The 26,922-nt window shown below is 49.9% G+C and overlaps 1 protein-coding gene across 1 annotated transcript in view; it reads right to left on the reverse strand.

Annotated features, from left to right (window-relative positions):
• Positions 1-26,922, reverse strand: part of LOC125466385 (trafficking kinesin-binding protein 1-like) — a 59,771-nt gene that overhangs the window by 16,680 nt on the left and 16,169 nt on the right. The window contains exons 4-12 of the mRNA XM_059638653.1: positions 23,659-23,853; positions 12,489-12,565; positions 11,828-11,944; positions 9,998-10,098; positions 8,001-8,109; positions 7,103-7,181; positions 5,513-5,643; positions 5,347-5,421; positions 2,533-2,670 (exon numbers count right to left, since the gene is read on the reverse strand). Coding sequence (XP_059494636.1) covers positions 2,533-2,670; positions 5,347-5,421; positions 5,513-5,643; positions 7,103-7,181; positions 8,001-8,109; positions 9,998-10,098; positions 11,828-11,944; positions 12,489-12,565; positions 23,659-23,853 — 1,022 coding nt within the window. The remainder of the gene's footprint in view (positions 1-2,532; positions 2,671-5,346; positions 5,422-5,512; positions 5,644-7,102; positions 7,182-8,000; positions 8,110-9,997; positions 10,099-11,827; positions 11,945-12,488; positions 12,566-23,658; positions 23,854-26,922) is intronic.

The raw sequence follows: 26,922 nt of genomic DNA on the forward strand, positions 1-26,922 counted from the left end.
AATGTTTACGTTATCCCACGTAAGATAAGGAACTGGGTGTTGATATGGGAGGATCCAGGAAACAGTTGAGAGAATGCTTCAGTGATGGAGAAGGAGATGTTATCTGCAGCTGTAATTACTGATTCTGATAAATGTGTGGGCACCATTTATGAGCAAGTGAGCTCTCCAAATTACTTTTACCAATATTCACCTTCCAACACAATGATCTGCTCCTTATTGCTTTGTGCACATTAGCTGCTCAGTCAGAATACCACAGTGGCTGTGAAAGCACTTTGGGACCTCAAGGGACTGTGAAACTTGTACGAGTGTAGGATTGTCTTACTTCCAGGTTCTCCTGACCTGAAGGTGCGACTTTCTCTGGGAAGCTGTCCACATCTCCCCAGCCAGTGTGTTTGAATACTGGATTGCCAATGATCATTGGGGAATCAGAGTTCATAAGGAAACAGTTCTTAGATAACACACCCACACACTTAGACCCCGGGCAGTGATCAGGAGTACAAGTCCCGGCCATAACCAAGGGATTTACAAATTGTTATAAAGCTCAGCTCAACAAACAGAGCAGGGATAGAACAGGATAACTCTTCAGTCTCCTCTGCCCAAAATAAAAGTGAAGACAGTCTCAAGTTGAGTAGTCAATAGTATTACAATGTTGAGTGTTTGAAGTGGTCCCTGGGGCAACGCCCCTGGCCCATAGAGCAGGAGGCTGGCTCAAAAAAACCAAAGAACTGCAAATGCTTGAAATCAGGAACAAAATCTGGAATAGGAAATAACAAAATGTGGAGCTGGATGAACTCAGCAGGCCAAACAGCATCTTAGTGTGCTCCTAAAATGCTGCTTGGCCTGCTGTGTTCATCCAGCTACACACTTTGTTATCTCGGATTCTCCAGCATCTGCAGTTCCTACTATCTCTGATACAAAATCAGGAATGGCTGGAATTGCTCAGCAGGTCTGGCAGGCTATGTGGAAAGACACTTAGAATTAATGTTTCAGGTCCACTGACCCTTCCTCAGAACTGACTGTACCTGATCAAAGATAATAAAATGTGAGGCTGGATGAACACAGCAGGCCCAGCAGCACAAAAGCTGACGTTTCGGGCCTGAAGGGTCTAGGCCCGAAACGTCAGCTTTTGTGCTCCTGAGGTGCTGCTGGGCCTGCTGTGTTCATCCAGCCTCACGTTTTATTATCTTGGATTCTCCAGCATCTGCAGTTCCCATTATCACTGTACCTGAGTAAAGGTATGCTAGAGAAGGGGTTGGCATTGAGGAAGGAGTAACCAATAGGTGGAGATGGAGCCCAGAGACAGAGAGAACAACAGTTGGACAGACAAAGGAAGGTAATGGTCAGTCCAGAAAATGAATAGCTGCTAATGGGGACCATTAGTGGCGAATAATGAGTTCCTTGAGATGACAAGGCCTGATATGTGGGGGTTGGGGTAAGGACATGGCAGAAGGTGCTCAGGCCCTAAAGTATTGAGCTTTATATTGAGCCGTTAAGGTTGGAGAGTTCCCAAGCAGAATGTGAAGTGTTGTTTTTCCACCTTGCACTGCGCTTTGGTGGAACACGCAGCATGCCTGAGACACAGACATTGCCCAGGGAACAGGGTGGTGTGTTGAAATGGTAGGCAACTAGAAGCTCAGGGCCATTTGTGTGGACAGAACGTGGGTGTTCTGCAAAGTGATCACCCAGTCTACGCTTTGCCTCCCCAGCGTAGAGGAGAGACACTGTGGCTGCAGTAGACTGGACTGGGTGAAGGGTAAGTAAGGTGTTCCTTCACCATGAAGGTGTGTCTGGAGTCTGGGTAGCAAGGGGATGAGTGTAACACCTTCTGCAGTTGCAGGCGAATGTGCCATGGTTGGGGGGGGGGCAGTGCGGATGTGCCAGGAATGGAGGAAGAATGGACCAGATTGTCCTGGAGGGAACAGTTCCTGTGGAATGCCGACAAGGGAGGGGAGAGAAATATGTATCTGGTTGTGGCATCCTGCTGGGAGTGACAGAAATACTATCTCATGACCATTTGGATGCAGATGCTGGTGGGAAGGTAGGTATGGATAAAGGGGACTACAGTGAGAGGGAAGAACTGCCTGAGGGCCCTGGCAACCACAGGCCGGGGGAAGAAGGTGCACATTTCAGAGGTTCCCTTCAGGATGATGTTATCGGCAGCACCAATGCAACCTGAAAGGAGAAACTAAGTGAATGGAACAGAGCGTCTAATAGGAAGCAGGGTGTGAGGATGTATAATCAAGGTAAGTGTGAGAGCCAGTGGGCTTACAGTGGCCTGTCTATCGCCACAACTGGAAACAGAGATATCAAGGTAGGGCAGGGAGGAGTCAGAGATGGACCAGGTGAAGGTGAAGGTGAGGGTGGGATGAAAACTGGAAGCAAAATTATGAATTTTTCCAAATCTGGAAGAGAGAGGGAACCAGCAGGAGACTCTCGGACATTCCCAGGCTAATGTCGGTTATGGAATGCTAATGGCAAAGAGATATTAAACAGCATGGAGACAGCGTGTGCAGGGCATTCTGCAATGTTTACCATGGGATAGACAGGCACGGTGTGGTACCGGTTGATGGAGCTGTTTGGAGCGGTCTTGTTCCGCAAATTCTTCATCTCTTCCTGAGCTTCACGCAGCATCGCATCACACTGGGAATACTTCTCCCGCAAGTATTGCACCTACACCGCAATTAAATCAATATAATACTTCACTTTAACCAAGCAGCCTGCGCACTTCATCAACTGCAGTGAGAGGGAGAGGGATTAACATAAGTAGGGATACAGTCTATTGGCACTGGGAGGGAGAAGGGTGACTGATTGACAGTGTGAGGGAGAGTAATTAACATCAGTAGGGATACAGTCAGTAACACAGGGCGCTCGGGGAGAGAGAGGTTACTGAGTGATAGTGTGAGGGAGCCGGATTAACATCAGTAGGGATACAGTCAGTAACACAGGGCGCTGGGGAGGGGAGGGGGGTTACTGAGTGACAGTGTGAGGAAGAGGGATTAACATCAGGAGGGATACAGTCAGTAACACAGGGCGCGGGGTGAGGGGTTACTGAGTGACAGTGTGAGGGTGAGGGATTAACATCAGGAGGGATACAGTCACGAACAGAGTGTTCTGGAGCGGAGAGGAGTTACTGAGTGACAGTGTGAGGGAGAGGGATTAACGTCAGTAGGGATACAGTCAGTAATACATGGCGTTGAAGGGACGGGTCACTGAGTGACAGCGTGAGGGAAAGGGATTAACATCAGTCGGGGTACAGTCAGTAATATAGAGCGCGGGGGGCAGAGGTTACTGAGTGACAGAGTGAGGGAGAGGGATTAACATCAGTCGGGATACAGTCCGTAACACAGGGCGCGGTGAGGAGGGGTTACTGAGTGACAGTGTGAGGGAAAGGGATTAACATCAGTCGGGATACAGTCATTAACACAGGGCTCTGGCGGGGAGAGGGGTTACTGAGTGACAGTGTGAGGGAGAGGGATTAACATCAGTAGGGATACAGTCAGTAACACAGGGCGCTCGGGTGGGGGAGAGGCGTTACTGAGTGACAGTGTGAGTGAGAGGGATTAACATCAGTAGGGATACAGTCAGTAACACAGGGTACTGAGGGGTGTAGGGGTTACTGAGTGACTGTTAGCGAGAGGGATTAACATCAGTCGGGTTACTGTCAGTAACAGAGGGCTCTGGGGAGAGGGGTTACTGAGTGACAGTGTGAGTGAGAGGGATTAACATCATTAGGGATACAGTCAGTAACACAGGGCGCTGGGGGGAGAGGGGTTACTGAGTGACAGTGTGAGGGAGAGGGATTAACATCAGTAGGGATACAGTCAGTAACACAGGGCGCTGGGGGGGAGAGGGGTTACTGAGTGACAGTGTGAGGGAGAGGGATTAACATCAGGAGGGATACAGTCAGTAACACAGGGCGCTGGGGGGGAGAGGGGTTACTGAGTGACAGTGTGAGTGAGAGGGATTAACATCAGTAGGGATACAGTCAGTAACACAGGGCGCTGGGGGGAGAGGGGTTACTGAGTGACAGTGTGAGGGAGAGTGATTAACATTAGTAGGGATACAGTCAGCAACACAGGGTGCTGGGCGGGGGGGTTACTGAGTGACAATGTGAGGGAGACGGATTAATATCAGCAGGGATACAGTTAGGAAACCAGGGCGCTGGGGGGAGAGGGATTACTGAGTGACAGTGTGCGGGAGAGGGATTAACATCAGTTGGGATACAGTCAGTAACACAGGGCGCTGGCGAGGAGAGTGGTTACTGAGTGACAGTGTGAGGGAGAGGGATAAACATCTGTGGGGATACAGTCAGTAACACAGGGCGCAGGGGGGCGGTGTTACTGAGTGACAGTGTGAGGGAGAGGGATTAACATCAGTAGGGATACAGTCAGTAACACAGGGCTCTGGGGAGGGGAGAGGGGTTACTGAGTGACAGTGTGAGGAAGAGGGATTAACATCAGGAGGGATACAGTCAGTAACACAGGGCGCAGGGTGAGGGGAGAGGGGTTACTGAGTGACAGTGTGAGGGAGCGGGATTAACATCAGTAGGGATACAGTCAGTAACACAGGGCTCTGGGGAGGGGAGAGGGGTTACTGAGTGACAGTGTGAGGGAGCGGGATTAACATCAGTAGGGATACAGTCAGTAATACAGGGCGCTGGGGGGGGGAGAGGGGTTACTGAGTGACAGTGTGCCGGAGAGGGATTAACATCAGTAGGGATACAGTCAGTAACACAGGGCGCTGGCGGGGAGAGGGGTTACTGAGTGACAGTTTGAGGCAGAGGGATTAACATCAGTAGGGATACAGTCAGTAACACAGGGCGCTGTGGGGGAGAGGGGTTACTGAGTGACAGTGTGAGGGAGAGGGATTAATATCAGGAGGGATACGGTCAGTAACACAGGGATCTGGGAGGGAGAGGGGTTACTTAGTGACAGTGTGAGGGAGGGGGATTAACATCAGTCGGGATACTGTCTGTCATACAGGGCTCGGGGGGGAGAGGGGTTACTGAGTGACGGTGTGAGGGAGAGGGATTAACATCAGTAGGGATACAGTCAGTAACACAGGGCACTGGGAGGGAGAGGGGTTACTGAGTGACAGTGTGAGGGAGGGGGATTAACATCAGTCGGGATACAGTCAGTAACACAGGGCGCTGTGGGGGAGAGGGGTTACTGAGTGACAGTGTGAGGGAGAGGGATTAACATCAGTCGGGATACAGTCAGTAACACAGGGCGCTGTGGGGGAGAGGAGTTACTGAGTGACAGTGTGAGGGAGGGGGATTAACATCAGTCGGGATACAGTCAGTAACACAGGGCGCTGGGGGTGGGCATTCCGTTTTCTATTACCCACCTCAGTCTTTAATTGCTCCTGAGTCTCTCCCGCTGTGATAAGGTATTGATTTAGCTCTTCATTTTCTGTCGTGCACTGATTGAAGACAAAATGCACATTTGAAAGTGTACTAACTACAATGTAGTATCAGAGGTGGGATGGACTTAGGGGTGAATTGCTGACATACCGTTTTACACTTCTGCTGAAGTTCCACGACCCGCGCAAGGAGAATACCAATCTCCTCCTGCTGTTTTGCTGAATCCTCCACCTTCCGTGACAGCTCTTCGGAAACAGCTGCTAGTTGGTTACTGCTTTCCTCTTCACCATCACCAGATCAGCCATGAAGTTTGATGAAAAGAGACAGAATGTGGGGCAGATTAGAATGCATACAGGGTGGGCAGTTGAGTGTCCAGGGTCTCTGGCACAAAGATTGTTCCCTGAACTCCCTCATTGTTCTGTATCTGGCCTGGTGAACCAATGCCACACCTACATCCAGCCACAAACTGTCCACAACCCAAGGCCATGAAATTGCACAGATCGGGAATGCTCAGAACTACAGGACAGGAAAGTCAGGGGTAATGGGAACTGCAGATGCTGGAGAATCCAAGATAACAAAGCGTGAAGCTGGATGAACACAGCGGGCCAAGCAGCATCTCAGGAGCACAAAAGCTGACGTTTCGGGCCTAGACCCTTTATCCCCCTCTCTGATGAAGGGTCTAGGCCCGAAACATCAGCATTTGTGCTCCTGAGATGCTGCTTGGCCTGCTGTGTTCATCCAGCTTCACACTTTGTTATCTAGGAAAGTCAGGGACACAGGTCACCAATCCCATCTCAGCCTGCCAAAGCCCCATCTCCCCAAGCAGCTCTTCATTATCCAACTCAAAACCATCCAATCATCAAACACATGATTTCCTCCAAAATAGTGAAAACAGTCATTTTTTTAAAAATTCATTCGCAGGATGAGAGCATTGCTGGCTATGCAGCATTTATTGCCCATCTGTGATTGCCCCAGAGGGCAGTTAAGAGTCAACCACATTACTGTGGGTCTGGAGTTACATGTAGGCCAGACCAGGTAAGGATTGCAGTTTCCTTCCCTAAGGGACATTAGTGAACCAGATGGGTTTTTCCTGAAAATCAACAATGGATTCACCGTCATCATTAGATTCTTAATTCCAGGTATTTATTGAATTCAAATTCCACCATCTGCTGTGGCGGCATTCGAACCCAGGTTAATCAGAGACAACTGGGAAGTGGTGTCACTGGCTGGGTCCAGCATTTACTGCCCATTCCAAGCTGCCCCTGAGAAGGTGATGGTGAGCTGCAGTCTTGAACCACTGTAATATGTGAGCTATGGGTTGACCCACAATGCCCTCAGGGAGGGAATTCCAAGATTTTGACCCAGGGACATGGAGTGAATGGCTGATTTACTTCCAAGTCAGGACGGTGGGTGGCATGGATGGGAACTTGTAGGTGCTGGTGTTCCCATTTATCTGCTGCCGTTGTCCTTCTGGATGGAAGTGGTCATGGGTTTGGAAGGTGCTGCCTGAGGATCTTTGGTGAATTTCTACAGTGCATCTTGTAGATGGTACACACTGCTGCTACTTATCATTAATGGTGGAAGGAGCGGATGTTTGTAGATGTGGTGCCAATCAAGTAGGAGTTGCTTAATGTCTCTTAATCAAACTGTTATTATTTTGTTATAAGTCTCCTCTGCACCCTGTCCAAAGCCCTCTCGTCCGTTAAGGGTCGTGGTCCTGATGATGTTGCCCAAACTCACCAAGCTCCTTGGCGCAGTCTAGCACCAGCTGCTCCTCCTTAGTCTCATATTCCAATGTTTCTGTTGATAACTGAGTGGCCTAGAGGGAGGAAATGTGAATAAGTCACACACTGTGGGCAACACTACACACAAACCCATCGGCTGGAGTTTATCACGGGAGGCAGTGGAGGTGATGAATGGGTGGGTGAGGAGGCATTGGCGTCAGAGTTCCAGTGTGAGGGTTCCTGAATGGCAAGGAAAATTGGAGAGAACAGCCCTGCTCCTGTTCCAAATGGAGCTATGACATCACTTACATCCAGCTGAGGGGGTAAGTGGAGCAATGGTTTAACATCTCAATCTGTAAGACAGCATCTCGGACCTTGCAGCATTTTCTTAGCACAGTGACAACACAACTCACAGCCAGAAGCTAGCATTCTGTGTACAGAAACACAAACAGAAATTGCAGAACCGTTGACAAAGGGTCTCTGGACCCGAAGCATTAACTCTGATTTCTTTCCATAGATGCTGCCAGACCTGCTGAGCTTTTCCAGCAATTTCTGATTTTGTTTCTGACTTACAGCATCCGCAGTTCTTTTGGTTTTTATTCTGTGCACAGGCACCAAACCCTGTCCTGTGCACAGACGCCGAACCCCGTCCCGCGCACAGACGCCGAACCCAGACCCGCGCACAGACGCCAACCCCCCCGTCCCACACACAGGCGCTGACCCCTGTCCCGCGCACAGGTGCCAATCCCTCATCCCACGCACAGACGCCAAACCCAGTCCCGGGCACAGACGCTGAGCCCTGTCCCGCGCACAGACGCTAACCCACTGTCATGTCAGCAAATTCTCCCAGACACTGCCATATGCCTGTCTGTCCCCAGGGCACAGTGTTTGCGGGCCTCAGGGTCATGGATTACCTTGTGCCTCAGTTTCTGGTTCTCATCTTCCAAGCTGCGAAGTTTCTGTTGCAGGAATTCCAGGTGGAGGTAATTCTGTAGAGAGATGGAGGACTCATTCCGTCTCAACCTGAAATAAGGGAGGTGGTGAAGTCAATCTCCAAGAACGGGCTGGGTGGAGGTGCTGAGGGGGCCCTGATCTCAGTCTGCGTGGGAGAGGCAGTGGGAGGAACTGGGAGAGTGAGGAATGGGAGTTGCGAGAGAGGCAGCGGAATGCACTTAGATAGTGAGGGATTGGGGCATGTGAGAGAGACAGCGGGAGGCACTGGGATAGTGAGAGATGGGGGGAGGTGTGAGAGAGGCAGTGGGAGGGACTCAGATAGTGAGGGACAGGGGGATGTGAGAGAGGCAGTCTGAAATGCAAAGAGACTTGGGAGTTCTAGTCCAGGATGCTCTCAAGGTAAATTTGCAGGTTGAGTCAGTAGTCAGGAAGGAAAATGCAATGTTGGTGTTTATTTTGAGAGGACTTGAATATAAAAGCAGGGATGTACTACTGAGGCTTTATAAGGCGCTGATCAGGCCACATTTGGAGTATTGTGTGCAGTTTTGGTCCCCATATCTCAGGAAGGATGTACTGGCCCTGGAGCGGGTTCAGAGGAGGTTCACAAGAATGGCCCCAGGAATGAAAAGTTTAACATATGAGGAATGTTTGAGGACTCTAGGACTGTACTCACTGGAGTTTAGAAGGATGAGGGGGCATCTAATTGAAACTTACAGAATACTGAATGGCCCGGACAGAGTGGATGTTGGGAAGATGTTTCCTTTAATAGGAGAGATGAGGACCTGAGGGCACATCCTTAGAGTAAAGGGAAGGCCTTTGAGAATGGAGATAAGGAGAAACTTCTTCAGCCAGAGAGCGGTGAGTCTATGGAACGCACTGCCACAGAAGGCTGTGGAGGCCAGGTCATTGAGTACATTAAAGAGTGAAAAGCTAGGTTCTTGATTATCAAGGGGATCATGGGTTACAGGGAGAATGGGGTTAAGGAAATTGTCAGCCATGCTTGAAAGTGGAGCAGAATAGATGGGCTGAATGGCCTAATTTCTGCTCCTATGTCTTATGGTCTTATGGTCTTCTAGGCAGTGGGAGGCACTGGGATAGTGAGGGATGGGGGATGTGAGAGAGGAAGTGGGAGGCACTGGGATAATGAGGGATGGGAGATGTGAGAGAGGCAGTGGGAGGCACTGGGATAGTGAGGGATGGGGGATGTGAGAGAGGCAGCAGGAGGCACTGGGATAGTGAGGGATGGGGATGTGAGAGAGGCAGTGCGAGGCACTGGGATAGTGGGGGATGAGGGATGTGAGAGAGGCAGTGCGAGGCACTGGGGTGGTGAGGGATGGGGGATGTGAGAGAGGCAGTGGGAGGCACTGGGATAGTGAGGGATGGGGGATGTGAGAGAGGCAGTGGGAGGCACTAGGATAGTGAGGGACTGGGGGATGTGAGAGAGGCAGTGGGAGGCACTGGGATAGTGAGGGATGGGGGATGTGAGAGAGGCAGTGGGAGACACTGAGATAGTGAGGGGGACAGGGAGATGTGAAAGACGCAGCAGGAGGCACTGGGGTGGTGAGGGATAGGGGATGTGAGAGAGGCAGTGGGAGGCACTGGGATAGTGAGGGATGGGGGATGTGAGAGAGGCAGCGGGCAGAGGGGTTAGAGTTGGATGGGTTTGCAGGACTGGTAGGGGGAAGAATTGGAATGGAGGTGACTTGGAGGGACTGTAAGCGGAGGAGTGGAGAGGGGAAGAATGAGGGAATAGGAGAGTGGAGGGTGAAGAGATGGACAGTGAGGGTGGGAAATGTGTCTGGAATGGGTGGGTCTGGTTGGGGAAGAGTGTTGGGGTCAGACCTGGGCTGCAGGAGCAGAGGAGTTCAGGAGAGGATGGTTGGGGAGGGGGCGGAGCGAGGTGGAGGTGGCGGGTCCCCGTGGATGGGCAGACTGGCCAGTGGGCAGGGTTACTCACGGGCTGCAGGAAGCTGAGTCTGGCTCACTGTCCTCTGTGCTGTTGGTGTATAGTTGGAGAAGGTCATCCCTCATACTCACTTCATGTTTCAGCTGGGCCACCTACACAGAGAGGGAAATGATTAATGTTAACAGGAATCACAGCCTCTTGTGGGACAAGGGACAGGGGAAGCCACAGGGGGCTCGCATCTTCCAATGTCATTGTTTTCATATCCTGCCTGAAGTGCTGATTCAGGGGCAAAGATTGGCCAGGGGCAAATCCCCAAACCACTCCCTCAGTACTGACCCTCCGACAGTGCAGCGCTCTCTCAGCACTGACCCTACGACAGTGCCCGCTCCCTCAGTACTGACCCTCCGACAGTGCGGTGCTCCCTCAGCACTGACCCTCCGACAGTGTGGTGCTCCCTCAGCACTGACCCTCCGACAGTGCCCGCTCCCTCAGTACTGACCCTCCGACAGTGCGGTGCTCCCTCAGCACTGACCCTCCGACAGTGTGGTGCTCCCTCAGCACTGGCACTCCGACAGTGCGCACTCCCTCAGCACTAACCCTCCGACAGTGCGGCGCTCCCTCAGCACTGACCCTCCGACAGTGCCCACTCCCTCAGCACTGACCCTCCGACAGTGCGGCGCTCCCTCAGCACTGACCCTCTGACAGTGCCCACTCCCTCAGCACTGACCCTCCGACAGTGCCCACTCCCTCAGCTCTGACCCTCCGACAGTGTGGCGCTCCCTCAGCACTGACCCTCTGACAGTGCCCACTCCCTCAGCACTGACCCTCTGACAGTGCCCACTCCCTCAGCCCTGACCCTCCGACAGTGCGGCGCTCCCTCAGCACTGACCCTCCGACAGTGCGGCGCTCCCTCAGTACTGACCCTCCGACAGTGCCCACTCCCTCAGCCCTGACCCTCCGACAGTGCAGCGCTCCCTCAGCACTGACCCTCCGACAGTGCCCACTCCCTCAGCCCTGACCCTCCGACAGTGCCCACTCCCTCAGCACTGACCCTCCGACAGTGCCCACTCCCTCAGCACTGACCCTCCGACAGTGTGGCGCTCCCTCAGCACTGACCCTCCGACAGTGTGACACTCCCTCAGCACTGACCCTCTGACAGTGCCCACTCCCTCAGCACTGACCCTCTGACAGTGTGGCGCTCCCTGAGTAATGCACCGGATGTATCATCATCGATCCTATGGTCAAGTCTTAAGAGATGGTTTGGAATTAGTCTGTGACTGAGAATACAACTCATTCACAGATTAGAATGTAACTGGGGCACGGGCTTCACCTCACTGAGGGAATTATTGCATGTGACTTGTGAACATTGCAAAGTAATTTGTTTTCGAGATCGTGGTTTTTGGAAAGCAAACACCTACTTTTTCTCTCTACAGATGCTGCCAGACCTGCTGAGCTTCTCCAGCAATTTCTGTTTTTGTTTCCGACTTCCAGCATCTGCAGTATTTTCCTTTAATATGATTGTCTACAATAATCTGCTCCCAGTCATGTTAGTGCTTTCCAGGACACCTTTATAAATGTGTAACACCCACAGCGAAAGGTCATGCCCAGCCCAGCTCAGTTCCAGTGGCAGCAGCGCACGGACTCAGGGCAGCACTGAGCGGTCAGTCTCAATGGGATGTCCTGTGTTACAGAGTGGGTGACAGTATCGTCCCTGTGAAGGGGGTGGGGGCAGAACGCAGTGGTAATAGTGGACAACAGCTTTTTACTGAGGGAGAGAGACAGACCAGCAACATTTCCCTGCTGGTGATGGCTGTAATGTTCTAACCACAGCGCTGATCATCCCCCACCCCACTCACTCTCCGTCCCCACCCTCGGTCCTACCTCTTCGGTGAGCTGTTCGAGCTGCTGTTCCAGGTTTTCATTGCTTTCTGTCAGCATGCGGTTCTGCTTGAGCAGGGATTGTCCGATCCGAGCGGCGAGCTCCAGATCCCGCTCTTTCTGCGATCACACAGTGTCACTGGGTTAGGGTCAGAAACTGGAGTCACAGAACTCCGCCTGCAATCAGGATCTCTACTCTGTCCAACATTTCAATTCCCCAAATGTTCAAAAATCACCTTCAACCTTTTAATTCAGCTTCCACCACCCACCCCCCCCCCCCCCAACATCGGACCAGGCCTGGTGGTTCTCAGGCCCATCTCACATGTTGCTACAGATCAATAGCATCAGAGAGCCGAACCGTACAGAATGAGGCCATGCGGCTCTTCCTGTCTGTGCTAGCTCTGTGAAGGAAGTCAATGCCCCCCACCCAACCCTCGCTCTCCCATCAGTGCCCTTCACATTTTCCCTTTTATGCAGTTTACAAATTCTGTGGTGAATGTTATTATGGAACTGGGTTCCACCCTCCCTGCGGCTCCACATACCAGTTCACAGCAGCAGACTGAGTGAAATTCAGTCTGCTGTCGATGTGATACCACTGCTCTCCAATCCCTGAGTCTCCTTCCAGTGAGAATAATGAAGTTGTTACTCAGGGTCACTGACTCACCTCCTCCAGTAAGTGGGTGACAGCCTCGATATCTCGGTATGTCTTTGTCACCTGGCCCACCCTCTCCGCACACAGAACTGTGGAAACAGGGAGTCAGGTCAGCGTTTAATGCAGGCTCTTTGACACAATGCAGTCCCCTGCTCCCTTCACTGGCCTCCCGCGCTGCCCTGCTCCTGTCCTCTCCCGACTGCAACACTTGTTCCCTCGGAGACGATGGCGTGTTGTTGAGCAGCGTGCAAATCCGCTCTCCCCCCACGCCAGCCCCAGCTCATCATTTCCTCACTCTCAAACACCTCTCACTGGCACCGATCTACAAGGCCAAGCAAACATCCCAGGCCCCTCTTCACAATGATCAAAGGCTCCAGGAGCCAGCTCAGTGTCTGGCTCTGAGAGTCACTTTGTCTGACTGTCGATATGTGGGGGACAGTTGCTGCTCCAGTCTTTCTGGGGTGGGTAGAGTTCTGACACATGCAGTTTCCCTGGTTCGGAGTCTCTAGAACATGAGACATGAAGGCAACTGTTTCAAAGTACACTGCCATAAAACCCAACAGAATCTCAGTCCCGAGATAGTAGGACCTGCATATGCTGGAGAATCTGAGATTACAAGGTGCGGAGCTGGATGAACACAGCAGGCCAGGCAGCATCAGAGGAGCAGGAAGGCTGACGTTTCGAGCCTAGACCCTTCTTCAGAAGAAATGTAAAAGGGTCTCGGCCCGAAATGCCATCTTGTTATCTCAGAATATCAGTCCGATTCTTGTACAATATTCTCGAACAAAAACAAAGTCGCTGGAAAAGCTCAGCAGATCTGGCAGCATCTGTGAAGAAAAAATCAGAGTTAGTGTTTCGAGCCCAATGACCCTGAATATTCTGTTCAATAGTTACAGAAAGCAAACTTGTGTGATTTGTGGGCAGGACGGTGGCTCTGTGGTTAGGACCGTAGCCTCACAGCGCCAGGGACCCGGGTTCAATTCCAGCCTCCGGCAACTGTCTGTACAGAGTTTGCACGTTCTCCCCGTGTCTGCGTGGGTTTCCTCCGGTTTCCTCCCACAGTCCAACGACGTGCAGACTAGGTGGATCGGCCATGGGGAATTGCCCATCGTGTTCATGGGTGTGTGGGTTAAAGGGAGATGGTTCTGGGTGGGATGCTCCATAGGGCAGTGTGGACTTGTTGGGCCGAAGGGCCTGTTTCCATACTGTAGGTAATCTAATCTAAAATTTGGGGGAAATGATTAATACAAGGATTGGTACTGTATTTTTAAAGTTTCTTGAATGTTTTGCTGTGTGCCTCTCGTGTTGTACTCTCAGTGGGTATTATTGGATGTCAAGTTCGGTGTAGTGTCCATACCTGAGGAACAGGGCTGCTTTTGGAGCTGGTGTAACCAGGGCCCACCAATCTGGTGGGTAAAACTGAGCCCAATAATTTCTGGCATTTAGAAGAATGAGGACTGACCTCTTTGATTCATGCAGAACTGGAATCTAGAACACGGGGGCACCGTCTCGGGCTAGAGACGGAGTTAAGGAGGAATTCTCCATCCGCGAGGGTTTATGGTCTCAGAGGAGGGGCAGGAAAAGCGGGCAGAGTGTCAGCTTCACTAGGAGCTGTGCTGGCAAACTGCGAGCGCTCAGGGGCTGCTCCCCACTCCAGGCCGGGCTCTGAGCGTACGTGTGCATCCACACGTCCAGGGCACTCAGGATATCCTGGCAGCATCCTTGCTCCCCCCGCAAGGTCACCGCTTTGTACCGTTAATTGGGCTTTATTTGCACACAGAGCGTCTGCTGGTCATTTGCAAAATCAGCACTGACAGCTCAGATTTAACTCATCGATTGCCGAACCCCTCGCTGCCTCACCACCTCACTCTGCCCTACGTTTTCACATTAACTGCTCAGACGCCCACCTGATCCCCAATTATTAGCAACAGGCTGACCTGATCTCTGAATCTGGTTTCAGCCACATCACAGAGAAAGGGCCACAGCCAACTGTAATGTTTCTGAAACAGTAAAAAATGGGTTTGGGAAGAAACAGACAGAATTTCCACCTCAAACAAGGTACTACTGATGAGAAATAAAATAGAATTTAAAAAGTAGCTGGTTAGAAAACACACGATTGATCTAGACATTGAATTTGAACATGATATAGAACGTGATAAAGTCCTCCTCAGTAATATGCCTTCACTGTCATTGGGTCAAAATCATGGAATTCCTCCCTAAAGGCATTGTGGGTCCATCCACAGCACATGGACCGCAGCGGGTCAATAAGGCAGTTCAGCCCCACCTTCTCAAGGGGCAACTAGGGATGGGCCATAAACGCTGTACCCAGCCAGTGACACCCACATCCTGTGAGTGAGGGGGTGACTGATGGGATCTGTTTGATTGTGGGCAAAGGGCAAGCTCAGGTTTTACCGTGATTACCCACCGAATGCTGACCACTCTCTCAATGAGGGTCGGGGCTCTTTGGGGAAGAGGCCAGGAAATGGTAATGAAGAAGGTTATCCTGATCAATTGGGACAATAGTCTTCACACAAGAAAGGCTCAGATGCAGAATGAGCTGCCAGAGGAAGTGGGAGAAGGGAGGTACAATTACAACATTTAAAAGCCATTTGGAGAGATATATCAATACGAGAAGTTTAGAGGGATATACGCCAAACGCAGACAAGAAGGATTAGTTCTAGTTTGGGAAACCTGGTCAGCATAGACAAGTTGGGCAAAGGGTTTGATTCCATGCTGCATGACTCTATGACTCCGAGAGAAATAAACAAAGGCACAAAGAAAGTAGTGATTGAGGTGGTGGGAGAGGCGGTTATGATTTGGAAAATCAGAACTGTTCAAAACCTTTGGAATATTTCAAATAGAATCACAAACTAAACTAAAAACAGGCTATCTGGCTCGACAGAACCATGCAGGTGTATAGTCTCCACATAAGTCATTCATCTCACTCTATCAGTATTTCCTTCCATTCCTTTCTGTGTTTATCCAATTTCACCTCTCAATGTGTCAATACTATTGATCTGAACCACTCCCAGAAGACAGTTTGTTGGTTTCAGTTAGAAATCGTTTGCCTGAATCTTATTCAGATCAATGTTCCCTGTGAGAATCCCCCACTGCAGAGCTCGTTAACATCCTGTTCATTACAAGTAGCTGAGGCACAGACTAGAATCGTAAGAACAGCAGGGAATACAACTGAAATCACAGTGCCTACAAAACAATATTCTCCCTCACACCATATCCCTTCCTTTCTCTCCCAGCCCCTGGCTCACACTCTCTGCTTCATGTCTTGCACCCTGCCCCATTTCCTCTCACTTCCACAACCAGCCCCCTTATGCTTCCACCTCCCCCTCCAACCCAGACCGGTTAATAAACTGGAGGCAAGTCTCTGGCCATTGCAGTGGCCCCGTGAACCCAGTAAACTGTCGTCAATCTTCAATCACAACCCCCGCCCCCACCTAAACTGGGAATTTCAGACAAACATTCATTGATGAAAAAATAACGGAGGTTCGGAGGTGGCCTGGAATGTGCTTCATATTGACAATTCACTTCTCGCACTAAGTTCCCAAATTATTGTGGATTTAATAAGAGGCAGGGAAATGGCTTCCCTGAGGAAGGCCAACAAAGAGACAGCGACTGAACCCACCATTGCCCACTTCGTACCTTCCACAGTGTCACGTTGAATAGCATCGCTGACACTCTCCCAGTCGGCCACACTATTCCCGTTGTCTTCGCTGCTCCATACATCCATTGCCTATGAATTCCCAGCTGGTCCCCGTGCCCCAAGAATATTCACTTATAAATCCTCCAACAGGCCTTGGTACAACATGCCATTAATGTAGCTCCAGGAAGCAGTTAAATCTGCTCAATCGGACCGAGCCCCAGGTTTGTAAATATCTCTCGATGTTCCTGCCATCCATCGACTAAAAGATCCACTCAGGGGCTCAGCCAGCTTTATATACACACACGTCAGATCCAATAATACCCACTGAGACAAGAACAACACTAGAGGCACACAGCAAGACGGTTCAAAAAACTTTAAAAATACAGTACCAATCCTTGTATTACTCATCTTTAATCATTTCCCCAAAATCACAAAGTTTGTTTTCTGTAACTATTGAACAGAAGATTATACCGGAACGGGACTGAGATTCTGTTCGATTTTATGACCATCACAGTGTACTGTGAAACAGTTGCCTTCCTACGTCATGTTCTGGAGACTCCGAACCAGGGAAACTGTATGTGTCAGAACTCTACACACCCCAGAAAGAGCAGCAACTGTCCCCCACATATCGACAGTCAGACAAAGTGACTCTCAGAGACAACTCACTGTATCCAACTGACTGTGATAATGGGAACTGCAGATGCTGGAGAATCCAAAATAATAAAGTGTGAAGCAGGATGAGCACAGCAGGCCAAGCAGCATCTCAGGAGCTCAAAAGCTGATGTTTCGGGCCTAGACCCTTCATCAGAGAGGGGGATGGGGTGAGGGTTCTGGAATAAATAGGGAGAGAGGGGGAGGCGGACCGAAGATGGAGAGAAAAGAAGATAGGTAAAGAGTAGAGTATAGGTGGGGAGGTATGGAGGGGATAGGTCAGTCCAGGGAAGACAGACAGGTCAAGGAGGTGGGATGAGGTTAGTAGATAGGAAATGGAGGTGCAGCTTGGGGTGGGAGGAAGGGATGGGTGAGAGGAAGAACAGGTTAGGGAGGCAGAGACAGGCTGGGCTGGTTTTGGGATGCAGTGGGTGGAGGGGAAGAGCTGGGCTGGTTGTGTGGTGCAGTGGGGGGAGGGGATGAACTGGGCTGGTTTTGGGATGCGGTGGGGGAAGGGGAGATTTTGAAGCTGGGGAAGTCCACATTGATACCATTGGGCTGCAGGGTTCCCAAGCGGAATATGAGTTGCTGTTCCTGCAACCTTCGGGTGGCATCATTGTGGCACTGCAGGAGGCCCATGATGGACATGTCATCTAAAGAATGGGAGGGGGAGTTGAAATGGTTCGCGACAGGGAGGTGTAGTTGTTTATTGCGAACCGAGCGGAGGTGTTCTGCAAAGCGGTCCCCAAGCCTCCGCTTGGTTTCCCCAATGTAGAGGAGGCCACACCGGATACAATGGATATACAATGGATGACCCCTATCCCAGGCCCCAAGATGACTTTCCACATTAAGCAGAGGTTCACCTGCACATCTGCCAATGTGGTATACTGCATCCATTGTACCCGGTGTGGCTTCCTGTACATTGGGGAAACCAAGCGGAGGCTTGGGGACTGCTTTGCAGAACACCTCCACTCGGTTTGCAATAAACACCTGCACCTCCCAGCCGCGAACCATTCCACTCCCCCTCCCATTCTTTAGATGACATGTCCATCATGGGCCTCCTGCAGTGCCACAATGATGCCACCCAAACGTTGCAGGAACAGCAATTCATATTCCGCTTGGGAACCCTGCAGCCCAATGGTATCAATGTGGACCTCACAAGCTTCAAAATCTCCCCTCCCCCCACTGCATCCCAAAACCAGCCCAGTTCGTCCCCTCCCCCCACTGCACCACACAACCAGCCCAGCTCTTCCCCTCCCCCCACTGCATCCCAAAACCAGTCCAGCCTGTCTCTGCCTCCCTAACCTGTTCTTCCTCTCACCCATCCCTTCCTCCCACCTCAAGCCGCACCTCCATTTCCTACCTACTAACCTCATCCCACCTCCTTGACCTGTCCGTCTTCCCTGGACTGACCTATCTCCTCCCTACCTCCCCACCTATACTCTCCTCTCCACCTATCTTCTTTTCTCTCCATCTTCGGTCCGCCTCCCCCTCTCTCCCTATTTATTCCAGAACCCTCACCCCATCCCCCTCTCTGATGAAGGGTCTAGGCCCAAAACGTCAGCTTTTGTGCTCCTGAGATGCTGCTTGGCCTGCTGTGTTCATCCAGCTTCACACTTTAGTATCCAACTGACTCATTTTCAGAAACAGAATTTTTATAAAGTTCTCCAAGAATTAGTGTTCGGAAACTTGCCCTTCCAATTATTTATATATGGAACGTTATCTATTAATATTCTAGACCTTGTTGTGCAGGGCTATATTTTATAAACTGCAGCTATTATAAAATTTGGAAACATCATGAACTGTGAGGATAATAGCACAGAACTACACGAGGATACAGATGGGTGAATAGAACATAGAACATAGAACATTACAGCACAGTACAGGCCCTTCAGCCCTCGATGTTGTGCCGACCTGTCATACCGATCTCAAGCCCATCTAACCTACACTATTCCATGTACGTCCATATGCTTGTCCAATGATGAATAGAATGGACAGACAAGTGCAAATTAAATTTAATACAGACAAGTATGAAATAATTCATTTTGGTAGGAAGAATACAGTGATGCAATGAAAATTAAAGGGCAAAACCGTAAAAAGGGTTTGCAGGACAGAGGTCTGGTGAATGTATCAGTTAAAGATTCCGAGTTATAGCATGGAAACAGACCTTGCGGTCCAAACCATCCATGCTGACCAGTCATCCCAATCTGACCTAGTCCCATTCACCAGCATTTGGCATATATCCCACTAAACCCTTCCTATTCATATGCCCAACCAGATGCCTCAAAAACAATGTAACTATACCAGTCTCCTCCATTTCCCTGGCAGCTCAGTTCAATTACGTACCACTCTCTACATGAAAACGTTATCTCTAAATTCTTGCCCTCTCACCTTAAACCTATTACCTCTAGTTTTAGACTCCCCTACCCTGTGGAAAAGACCTTGGCTACTTACCTTATCCATGTCCCTCATGTTGTTATAAGCCTCGATAAGGTCAACCCTCAGCTCAAAGGAAAAAAGACCCAGCCTATTGATGGATAATGGGAACTGCAGATGCTGGAGAATCACAGATAACAAAGTGTGGAGCCGGATGAACACAGCAGGCCAAGCAGCATCTTAGGAACACAAAAGCTGACGTTTCAGGCCTAGTCCCTTCTAGCCTATTCAGCCTCTCCCTGTAATTCAGACTTTCCAGTCCTTGCAACATCTTTGTAAATATTTTCTGTACCTCTCAAATTTAACATCTTTCCTATAGCAGGGAGACCAGAATTGTCCTCAGTATTCTAAAAGTGGCCTCACTAATGTCCTGTACAGACACAACATGATGTCCCAATTTCGATATTCAATGTTCTGACCAATAAAGGCAAGCGTACCAAACACCTTCTTCACCACCCTGTCTACCTGCAACGCCACTTCCAGGGAACTATACACCCGAACCCCTAGTTCGGCAACACTCCACAGGGCCCGACCATTAACTGTATCAATCCTGCTCTGACTTTTGTTACCAAAATGCAACAGTTCACATCTATCTGAATTAAACTCCATCTGACATTTTTCAGCCCATTGGCTCATCTGATCAAGGTGCCATTGCACTCTGAGATAATCTCCTTCACCTATATTGATGTCATCTGCAAACGCAGGGAGCATTATTTTACGTTTATGGGATGGTTTCACTAACTGGGTGAGCATTTATTGCCCATCCCTAGTTGCCCGTTGAGAAGCTGCCTTCTTGAACCACTACAGTCCATGTGCTGTAGGTTGACCCACAATGTTCTTTAGGGAGGGAATTCCAGGATTTTGACCAAGTGACACTGAAGGAATGATGATACATTTCCAAGTCAAGACGGTGAGTGGCTTGGAGGGGAACTTGCAAGTGATGGTGCTCCCACCTATCTGCTGCCTGCTTGGAACTGGTTATGAAGGTGTTGTCTAATGATCTTTAATGAATTACTGCAACACATCTTGCAGATGGTACACACTGCTGCGACTAAGGTGGTGGAGGGAGTGGATGTTTGTGGATGTGGAGCCAATCAAGCGGCTTTGGCCTGGATGGTGTCAAGCTTCTTGAGTATTGGAGCTGCACCCATCCAGGCAAGTAGGGAGTATTCCGTCCCACTGTTGTGCCTTGGAGATGGCGAACAGGCTTTGGGGAGTCAGAGAGTGAGTTACTCACCGCAGTATTCCTTGCCTCTGAGCTGTTGTCTTAGCCACAGTATTAATATGGCTAGTCCAGTTCAGTTTCTGGTCTTGTCAATAGTGTTGGAGAGTACACAAGGGGGTGATGTTGAATTGTGTAAATCACTATTTGGCCTCAGCTGGAGTACAGTATCCAGTCTGGGCACCACATTTTGGGAATATTGCAAAAGAATTAAAGAAGGTGCAGAAAATGTCCACAAGAACTTGATTCTGGGAATGAGGAATGTCAGTGATGTGGGTAGATTGGAGAATTTCGGACTGGTTTCCCTGGAGAAGCTGGGAGGAGATTTAACGGAGATACTCAAACCCATGATGGGACTGGACAGAGAAGATGGAGAGAAACTAATTTGATTGGTGGAAGGATTGAGAATTAGAGCACATGGATTTGAGGTAATTGGCAAAAGAAGCCATGGTGGTATGAAGAAAAACATTTAAACATAGCAGGTGGTTTGGGTCTGAACTGTGCTGCCTGAGACTGTAGTGGAGTCATGTTCAATAGGAGCTTTCATGGTGGAACTGGATTATCTGAAAAGGAGGAATGTACAGGGTTCCAGGAGGAGGCTGCGGGCTGGGGATGGTGAGGTGCTCCTTCTGCAAGCTAGCACCGACACCATCATTCTGTGATAACGTTGCAGCCTAATCCCCTACATCTCTTAATCTCTCTTTCCTAGCAGCAGTACTGTACCTGTCAGCCAGCATCACAACTTTTGGATTATCATCAATCTGTTATCAATAATCAAATGAGATTGAACTTTAGGATTTACAAACATAGATTGGGGAATGGGAGTTGTCCATTTTATCACAACTGTTATTTTAAATTCTACCAGGGATTAAATAAAAACATGAAGAAAGTGTGAACGCAAAGTGGAGAGAAAGATAAAACAGGAGAAGTTGAAAATCAGGGAAAACACTGGAACTAAGAGTCATAATAAGCTGCACATGAGAGTAATACTGAGGAAGGGTCACCAGACCTGAAACATTAACTTTGTTTTCTCCTTCACAGATGCTGTCAGAGCTGCTGAGCTTTTCCAGCAACTTTGTTTTTGTTCCTGATTTACAGCATCCACAGTTCTTTCCATTTTTATTTAATAGTGAGCAGATCCTCACAGATACTGTGTGAGAGAGAGTGTGAGAGAGAGCGAGAGAGAGAGAGTGTGAGACAATGTGAGAATGTGAGAGTGAGTGAGAGACTGAGTAAGATTCTGAGTGAGAGAGAGTGGGTGAGATTGGGTAAGAGAGAGTGAGAGACTGAGTGAGAGACAGTGGGTGAAAGTGGTTGAGAGTGTGTGAGGGTGAGAGAGAGTGAGTGAGATAGTGAGAGAGACCATGACAGAGTAATTGAGAGTGAGTGAGACTGTGTGAGAAAGAGTAAATGTGAGAATGAGCAGAAGGGGGAAACTCGCTGTGAATGGCCTGGCAGCTGATTGGTTTGTATAATTGAGACCAGCCAAAAATGATCAGCCTGGAGTTGGCTCTCTGATTGGTTCCTGGCAGCTAAACAGCTCGTGGATGTAAATGAAACAGCAAGAATTCTTCAGACTGATTAAAAAAATTAGATTGTGTGCTCTGTCTCTGTCTCTCTCTCTCTCTCTCTCTCTCTCTCTGTAGTAAAAATATCTGAAGTCTTATGGAAGATAGTTATTTCTCCCAAAAATCACTGTAAGCTGTTGCCTCCATCCAGTAATGAGGAGAAAAGGAAACACATTTCTTTTTTTAAATTTGTGCATGTATCAGTTTGTGTGTGTCAGTGGATATGTCTATTTGGTCTGTGGGAGATGGGGTTTCCTTGCTTAATACAGTCTGTTTCATGGAAGTCTCCACATGTTGTCTGAGACCTTCTTGTGTAGATTCTGAGCTGAACTCAGTGTTTTATCCACAAGTGACATAAATTTCCGGCCCTGGGCTCATGGCCTTACATTTAATCCTGTGATTGAAATACTAAGAACAGAAGATAATCCCCAAAATGTTTAAAATCTCTGAGATTCACAGAATGACGCAGGATTTACAATCCACAACACGCCATTCTGACTATCTGCTCCACGCTGCTTTTTTTATCTCCCACGTGATCCTCTTCCTTCTTCCTCCTCAATTATTACTGGCCACCTCAACCACTCCCTGGGTTCATATTCTCTCCACTGCTTCATTTGTTTATGGAATGTAGCCATCACTGATTAAGATATCTTTTATTGCCCATCCCTAATGGCCCCAGGAGGGTGAAGCCATCTCCTCCTCCAGCAAGTTGTTTAATTGTCCACCACCATTCACGACGGGATATGGCAGGACTGCAGAGCTTAGATCCGATCCATTGGTTGTGGGATTGCTTAGCTCTGTCTGTCACTTGCTGCTTTCGCTGTTTGATGTGCAAGTAGTCTGTTTGGTGGCTTCACCAGTTGGACACCTCAACTTCAGGTATCCCTGGTGCTGCTCCTGCTATGCCCTCCTGCGTGCTCCACTGAACCAGATATGATCCCCTGGCCTGATGGTAATGGTTGAGTGGGGGATATTTTGGGCCATGAACTTACAGCTGGTGCTGGAGTACAATTCTGCTGCTGTTGAAGGCCCACAGCGCCTCAGTGTCAGAAGGTCAGTACTGAAGGAGAGTCGTATTGTCGGAAGGTCAGTGCTGAGGGAGAGCTGCATTGTTGGAGGGTCAGTGTTGAGGGACTAACTTACTGTCAGAGCGTCAGAACTGAGGGAGAGCTGCATTATTGGAGGATTGTTGCTGAGGGAGTGCTGCTGTCTCTCAGCACTGACCGTCCGACAGTGCGGCGCTCCCTCAGCACTGACCATCCGACAGCACGGCGCTCCCTCAGCACTGACCATCCGACAGCACGGCACTCCCTCATCACTGACCCTCCAAAGTGCGGCGCTCACTCAGCACTGACCCTCCGACAGTGCCCCCTCCCTCAGCACGGACCCTCCGACAGTGCGGTGCTCCCTCAGCCCTGACCCTCCAACAGTGCGGTGCTCCCTCAGTACTGACCCTCCGACAGTGCGGCGCTCCCTCAGCCCTGACCCTCTGACAGTGCGGCGCTCCCTCAGTACTGACCCTCCGACAGCGCGGCACTCCCTCAGCACTGACCCTCCGACAGTGCGGTGCTCCCTCAGCACTGACCGTCAGTGTGAGCTATGATTTGGAATTCTTACTCCTCCCCTGCTCCTGGGGGTAATACTCACGGAAATATTTGAGCGTCTCTTCGATCTGCTCCTGGCTGAGGTGGATGTTAATGTCTGGGGGCACCAGGGGAGTGTTTAACCAGTCATCATGATTGTATCCATACACTGTGTCCGCTCGCAGTGTGTACCTGGGCAAACCGTCCTCCAACAGGCTGAAAATCTCCACCTCGGGTACATTGTCACTGTAACACACATCTGTGGGAGCAAGAGCGGCACACCATCAGCATGGGGCAGGGGGGCAAACAGGAGGGGAAAGGGCAAATCGGAGGAGGAGGGGCAAACAGGAGGGGGAGGAGAAAACAGCAGGAGGGCCGAACAGGAGAGGCAAGGTCAACAGGAGGGGGTGCAGGTGTGGAAAGGGAGAGGGGAGTGAGGATTGGAATGATGGTTTTGTGGGTGGGTGAGTGAGGGGAGAGGGCTATGAACATCAGGCTGTTCAGAACCAGCCGGTAGCCAATAATGGAACAGAGAAATGGATGAACACAGCAGGCCAAGCAGCATCATAGGAGCAGGAGGGCCTAGGCCCGAAACATCAGCTCTCCTGCTACTGGAGTCCCTGAAAGCAGAACTTTTCTCGCTGTGGTATACTGCATCCACTGTACCCGGTGTGGCTTCCTCTACACTGGAGAAACCAAGCGGAGGCTTGGAGACCAACCAAGCGGAGGCTTGGAGACCACTTTGCAGAACACCTCCGCTCAGTTCGCAACAAACTACTGCACCTCCCAGTCGCAAACCATTTCCACTCCCCCCTCCCATTCTTTAGATGACATGTCCATCATGGGCATCCTGCAGTGCCACAATGATGCCACCCGAAGGTTGCAGGAACAGCAACTCATATTCCGCTTGGGAACCCTGCAGCCCAATGGTATCAATGTGGACTTCACCAGCTTCAAAATCTCCCCTTCCCCAACTGCATCCCTAAACCAGCCCAGTTCATCCCCTCCCCCCACTGCACCACACAACCAGCCCAGCTCTTCCCCCCAACCCACTGCATCCCAAAGCCAGTCCAACCTGTCTCTGCCTCCCTAACCTGTTCTTCCTCTTACCCATCCCTTCCTCCCACCCCAAGCCGCACCCCCATCTACCTACTAACCTCATCCCACCTCCTTGACCTGTCCGTCTTCCCTGGACTGACCTATCCCCTCCCTACCTCCCCACCTATACTCTCTCCACCTATCTTCTTTTCTCTCCATCTTCGGTCCGCCTCCCCCTCTCTCCCTATTTATTCCAGAACCCTCACCCCATCCCCCTCTCTGATGAAGGGTCTAGGCCTGCAACGTCAGCTTTTGTGCTCCTGAGATGCTGCTTGGCCTGCTGTGTTCATCCAGCCTCACATTTTGTTGTCTTGGATTCTCCAGCATCTGCAGTTCCCATTATCTCTTTTCTCGCTGTTTCCTGTTTAACGGGAGAGCTCATGTCACAGCTATTCCAGCCGATAGTTCCCCTCCTGGAACATAAACTATTTCTAAAGAACAAGGTCACAAGGTGGCAAGAATTAAAACCAGGGCAGTCTGTCTGTTCCATAAAGTGACATCAAATAAATCTATGTTTATGTGCGCATCTCTGTGTCTCTGTGTGACCGTGTGTCTGTGTCTTTATGTGTGTGTGTGTGTGTGTGTGTGTGTGTGTTTGACCATGTATGACTGTGTGTGTGTGAGCATGTATGATGCTGTGTGTGTCTGTGTCTATGTGAGTGTGTATGTGTGTGTGTTTAAACATGTATGACTGTGTTTGTGTGTGTGACTATGTGTGTGTTTGTGTGGGTATGACTGTGTTTTTGAGCATGTATGACTGTGTGTGTGTGTATGACTGTGTGTGTGTATGACTGTGTGTGTATCTCAGTGTGTCTCTGCGATCAGTGAACCATTCTCACTGTTGTACACTTCCTTTGCTTAATTCACAAATTTGTCAAATTGAACTCTCTGCTTTGTGACAACAACCTGTATTCAGGACCTGCGCTGCCAAAATCCCACAAGGGCTAGAATTGGGGAGTGCAGAGATTTCTGAGGATTGTACAGATGGACAAGGTTCAGAAACGGGGGTGGTGGCATAAGACCATCGACTCATTTAAAGTCGAGGCCGATACATAAAACCAGCCCCCTCCCTCGTTATTTGCAAAAGTAAAACTCAAGGGTCACATGCTGTAATTAGGATCCCCCCCGTGTGGGAATAAATTCCTCAAAAGCTCCTCTCCTTTAATAATCTAATCTGTTTTTGAAAAGCCCCTTAGGGTCTGAATGAGAAACCAGTGAGATCCTTAAAGGTAACAAAGTGTGGAACTGGATGAACACAGCTCTCTGATGAAGGGTCTAGGCCTGAAACGTCAGCTTTTGTGTTCCTGAGATGCTGCTGGGCCTGCTGTGTTCATCCAGCTCCACATTTTATTATCCTTAAAGGGATGGCCACCTCCTGGACCACAACGTGGAACATCTACCACCTCTTGTGGTAAGAGCCGGTACAGCAAGCTGAGGAACGTGGATTCAAACTGCAATGGTACAAGGAACAAGAGCAGGAAAGGAGGGGGGGTGGCGGTGTATGGGCTGGGGACACTGAAGCAAATTCTCCTCCTTCCAATTGTGGCTGAAGGCTCTTCTCTGTCCACGTGAGAAGACGCACAGAACCTTCATTTAAAAATCTTAATTGCAAAGCATCATTTCTGACAGGGCATCATTCCCTCAGACACCCACATGCACACACAGCCAGACACACAGGCAAAGGTAGACACACACACACACTCACACACACACATATACAGACAGACACACCTACCCAACACACACACACACTCACACACACACATATACAGACAGACACACCTACCCAACACACACACACACTCACACACACACACACACATATACAGACAGACACACCTACCCAACACACACACACACACTCACACACACACATATACAGACAGGCACACCTACCCAACACACACACACACTCACACACACACACATACACAGACAAACACACCTACCCAACACACACACACTCACACACACACATATACAGACAGACACACCTACCCAACACACACACACACTCACACACACACACATATACAGACAAACACACCTACCCAACACACACACACACTCACACACACACACACACATATACAGACAGACACACCTACCCAACACACACACACACTCACACTCACACACACACATATACAGACAGACACACCTACCCAACACACACACACACTCACACACACATATACAGACAGACACACCTACCCAACACACACGCACA

This window comes from Stegostoma tigrinum, chromosome 31 (assembly GCF_030684315.1).
Source record: "Stegostoma tigrinum isolate sSteTig4 chromosome 31, sSteTig4.hap1, whole genome shotgun sequence".
NCBI lineage: Eukaryota > Metazoa > Chordata > Chondrichthyes > Orectolobiformes > Stegostomatidae > Stegostoma > Stegostoma tigrinum.